Source organism: Rutidosis leptorrhynchoides, chromosome 5 (assembly GCF_046630445.1).
Source record: "Rutidosis leptorrhynchoides isolate AG116_Rl617_1_P2 chromosome 5, CSIRO_AGI_Rlap_v1, whole genome shotgun sequence".
Taxonomy (NCBI): domain Eukaryota; kingdom Viridiplantae; phylum Streptophyta; class Magnoliopsida; order Asterales; family Asteraceae; genus Rutidosis; species Rutidosis leptorrhynchoides.
This window is the reverse complement of record NC_092337.1, coordinates 22,744,396-22,748,981: the sequence shown is the minus strand read 5'-3', so window position 1 is coordinate 22,748,981 and position 4,586 is coordinate 22,744,396. Positions and strand designations below refer to the sequence as shown.

At 34.6% G+C, this 4,586-nt stretch overlaps 1 protein-coding gene across 1 annotated transcript; it reads left to right on the top strand.

Annotated features, from left to right (window-relative positions):
* The first annotated feature begins 286 nt into the window (after window positions 1–286).
* Window positions 287–3,197, top strand: LOC139848978 (trihelix transcription factor DF1-like). The gene is made up of 3 exons (XM_071838657.1): window positions 287–582; window positions 961–1,961; window positions 2,070–3,197. The coding sequence occupies exons 1-3, from the start codon at window positions 329–331 to the stop codon at window positions 2,780–2,782; spliced, it is 1,968 nt and encodes a 655-aa protein (XP_071694758.1). The 5' UTR covers window positions 287–328; the 3' UTR covers window positions 2,783–3,197.
* The last annotated feature ends 1,389 nt before the right edge of the window (window positions 3,198–4,586 follow it).

Below are 4,586 nucleotides of genomic sequence, written 5' to 3'. Positions count from 1 at the left end.
GTGTGAAACTTTTCTTAAACAAGCAGATAAAGGGAAGAAAATCATAACAATACCAAAAGATTCCCCCAGCTATTTTATATTAAATTTAAATATTTAATTTAATTTTTCCATCTTTACTGCTACTTTTTTTTTTATTTATTTTTTTTTTTTTTTTTGGGTGTGAGATTGACAGGCAGATCAGATCCCCACCGAAATAAATTAATAAATTCACCATACCATCCAATCTTACATAAAACCCTCAAGAATTCACCATCTTTTATTTTGTTTTTTATTTAATTTTCATTTCATCCCCATCCCCCCCTTCCCCACCCCAATAGTACTATATGATATGATGCAGCAAGGAGGTCTTTCCCCTAGCTTCGGTGACGGCGGTGCTACTGATACAACCGCTGCCGGAGCTTCTGTTGAGGTTGGTAGTGGTAGTGGTGGCTATAGTGAAGATGAAAGAAGTGGTAGCCGGAATTCAGGTGGTAACCGGTGGCCCAGGCAAGAAACTTTAGCTTTATTAAAAATCCGGTCCGATATGGATGTTGTTTTTCGTGATTCAAGTCTTAAAGGTCCATTATGGGATGAAGTTTCCAGGTAATTTTTTTTTTTCTTTTTCATTTTGTTTACATACTTCTTTGTAAATTTTTTTTTTTTTTTTTTTTACTTTAGAGTTTAATTTATGGAGTACTGATAACTACTCCTTAGTTAATACGGAGTAGAATTTAAGATCTATATACGTACCTTTTTTTCCGGTTACCAGAATTTAATAAAATTTTAATTTTGAAAATTTGTCTTAATTTACTTGGATTTATTTAGTCTTGTTGTTATCTTTTTTCCAGCTAAAAAAGCCGGATTGTAGTAAGTGCTAAGCCGGTATTATTTTTTTAATTATTAATGATTGCAGTTTCATCATTTTTATTATTAAATTCATAATAATTCATAATGAATTTTTTTTTTTATTATTATTAACAGGAAATTAGCTGAGCTTGGCTATCATCGAAGTGCTAAAAAATGCAAAGAGAAATTCGAGAACGTTTATAAATACCATAAAAGAACTAAAGAAGGCCGTACTTCAAAAGCAGACGGTAAAACCTACCGATTTTTTGATCAATTACAAGCTTTAGAAAGCAACCCCAACGCCACCGTCAGCCACCACCAAGCACCGTTATCTCTTCCACCGCCACCGCCACCGCTACAACAAGCTGCTTCAAGGCCACCTCAAGTTTCAGTTTCCGTTTCACCAATGCCGAATAACCAGATTCAATCAATATCACCCGTGGTTACTCCGATAAGTATAGCGGTTTCTCATCAGAACAACGTGGATCCGATATCGGTTGCGGCGCCTGCGGTACCAATGCCGACGATGAATATTAATCATGTCGGTGGGTTTCCGTTTTCCCAATTGAATATATCGACGTCGACGAATTCAACCGATTCGTCGACGTCCTCCGACGATGAACCACCGGAGAGACGGCGGAGTCGGAAGCGGAAATGGAAGCAATTTTTTGGGAAGTTAATGAAAGAAGTGATTGATAAACAAGAGGAATTACAATCCAAATTTTTAGATACGTTAGATAGACGCGAACGTGATCGGATGGCGAGAGAAGAAGCTTGGCGGATTCAAGAAATGGCGAAAATGAAACGAGAACATGAATTGTTAGTGCAAGAACGATCCATGGTTGCCGCAAAAGACGCGGCGGTCATCTCGTTCTTGCAAAAGATTACCGAACAAAATCCAAATCCGGTAATCCCACAAATGCCCGCGATGCAATTACTTCAACAACAATCACAACAGCAACCGCATCAACAACAACAGCAACAACAAAGTATTTCACATCAGCCGTCACAACCACAAAAGCTACCGGAATCGACAACACCAATGCAACAGTCACAACCACAAGTACAAGTACAACCACAACCGCCGCAACAACTACCACAACCGCAACAACAGCATGTAACTACATCTTTAGCAGGTGCACTAAACTCACTCAGATCTTTGTAGTTAATTAACATAAATTAATGACATTGTTATTATTATGGGCATCATTTTTTTATATCAAATATTTTACTATTTGTTACAGTATCTATTGTACCTATACCGATGTCGGTGGTATCCGTATCATCAACGTCTACACAAGAGAAGAATTTAGATAACAGCGGCGATGTAGGAGAGAACATGCTAAAACCGAGCCCCTCGAGATGGCCGAAAGCGGAGATTAATGCGTTGATAAGGCTACGAACAACACTCGACACAAAGTATCAAGAAAGCGGACCGAAAGGGCCGTTATGGGAGGAGATATCATCCGCAATGAAGAAGCTTGGATACAACCGAAATGCAAAACGGTGTAAAGAGAAATGGGAAAATATTAACAAATATTATAAGAAAGTTAAAGAAAGCAGCAAGAAACGACCCGAGGATTCGAAAACTTGCCCGTATTTTCATCAGTTGGACGCGATTTACCGAGAAAAAGCGGGCAGTAGTAGTACGAATAATAGTAATAGTAATAGTAATCCTGGTTTTGTGATCAAACCCGAAACCCAGATGGCTCCGATAATGGCCCGACCCGAACAACAATGGCCACTTCCTGGTGCGGTTCAACAGCAACAGCAACATCACCAACAACAACATCAACCGAAAACGGGTGAAGTTATGGGGATTGTGAATCAACAAAATGTTGATAATAACGATGATGAGTATGATGACGAGGATGATGATGATGATGATGATGATGATGATGATGAAGAAGAAGGTGGTGATTACGAGATTGTTCCAAATAAGACATCAGTTGAATGATTGAGATATATAGAAAATGGAAATGGAAGAGACTGCAAATGTGGGTCATGAGTTGCAGAAGATGTCCGATGGTGCGCGGGTCGGGTCACAAGTTGATAATGGAAGGTAGAACCGTAGAAACATCAAACACATGGGTTGAGGGTAAGGTGAGTAACATTGTACTCGTAAGTTTTTATTTACAGTAGTATATTGTGGGGTTTTTTTTTATGATTTATTTATTATTTGCAAGAAGAATAAAATAATGAGGGAGAGATAGAATGGAATAATCCAAATAAAGAAATTGGAGTAATTTGTAATTTTGTATTTTTGTTGATGTGGTGTAAATGTGAGAAAAATAGTTATTTTAATTAAATTTTTGTTACTCTATATTTAAAATAATTATTTTTAATATATGTAAATGTGCATTATTATTCCATTTATAATATAAGGGCCCTTGATAAACCTTTATGCTAAAAAGATTGGTGGTGGTGTACAAATTTTAATACTCCAATTTGAACTAGTTTTTTATTTTTATTTTTTTTATAGATAAAAATATGTGACACACAATGAGTATATCATCAAATTGATTATTATGTGACATCACATGATAATGTACTTTAAGATATATATTTTTAATGATAAAAAAAAGGTTACATATATTCTAATTTAGACCATTCACATTTCTTTAGTGTTGACAAATTATTTTTAGTATTGTTATCATCATCGCCGTTTTTATATGAAACAAACTTTTTAATTATAGCCTTTGGTTTGTTACTTTTGCAATGAATTGATAACTTTACTTTTGCTTCGTACTTTGATCTTCATATATAGTTAATTTTGTACACATTCATGTCACATGAAACCATTTTGGCAAGAAGGGTCCAACAAGAGTCACCTTATATCATTATTTTATGTTATGGTTCATATATAGGTCCATTGTGCCTCTACAAATAGTTTTTTTTTTTTTTTTTTTTTCCTTCCTAACGTGTATATTAAGTTAACAAACTAACAAATTGCTAGAATATGTACAAGTAGTTCATTCGCTTTTGCAACCACAATGTCCAGTTTAACCGAGACTTTTCGAGTCTAGAAAAAAGCCAATTAAAAGATGTTACAATAATACTGTAAAAAACATGAGAAATCCGAAACTTCTTGTCGTTGAAAGCATAACTGTTGCGAAGTCTCCATAAGTTTAAATAGCCTGGAAGATAGGGCGATGATTCCTTTAGTTGGGAAAACTTCCAATCCACGATCAAAGATCTTTAATGGATGGTTAAGCTTGGAAAACTGATGCCTCTACAAATAGTTATTGTAGAATTTGATCACCCACATGGATTTAAGGGTGACTAGCTCCTTTTAATCACTCACATAATTTTGAATCACATTTTGAAGATACATTTAATGAATTCTGATCTATGATATTGTTCCTAAGAATTGTTATAATGTCAGTGGTACAATTTTTATCAATGGATATTTCGGCAATTTTTGTTACTGTGGTGTATATGAGTGAAATGATCGGATAATGCCATCTTAAATTAGATACAATTTGGAGTACACAAGAAACTGATATATGATCAAAGAAATTGAAAGATTATGAAGGTTGCATATGATAAACATAATGATTAATTGTCAAACGTTTTAAAATTTAATTGATTTAAAGATATTGACTGAACTTGATTCTAAATGACAATGACTTGTCTAAAAACCATTTTGATTAAACACACATGAATGGCTCTAAATTTTCGCATTAACATTTTAAATTACGGAGTAATAAATAAAAAGAATTATTGTTTGTTTAATGTCTTGTATATAATTTATTTATGAG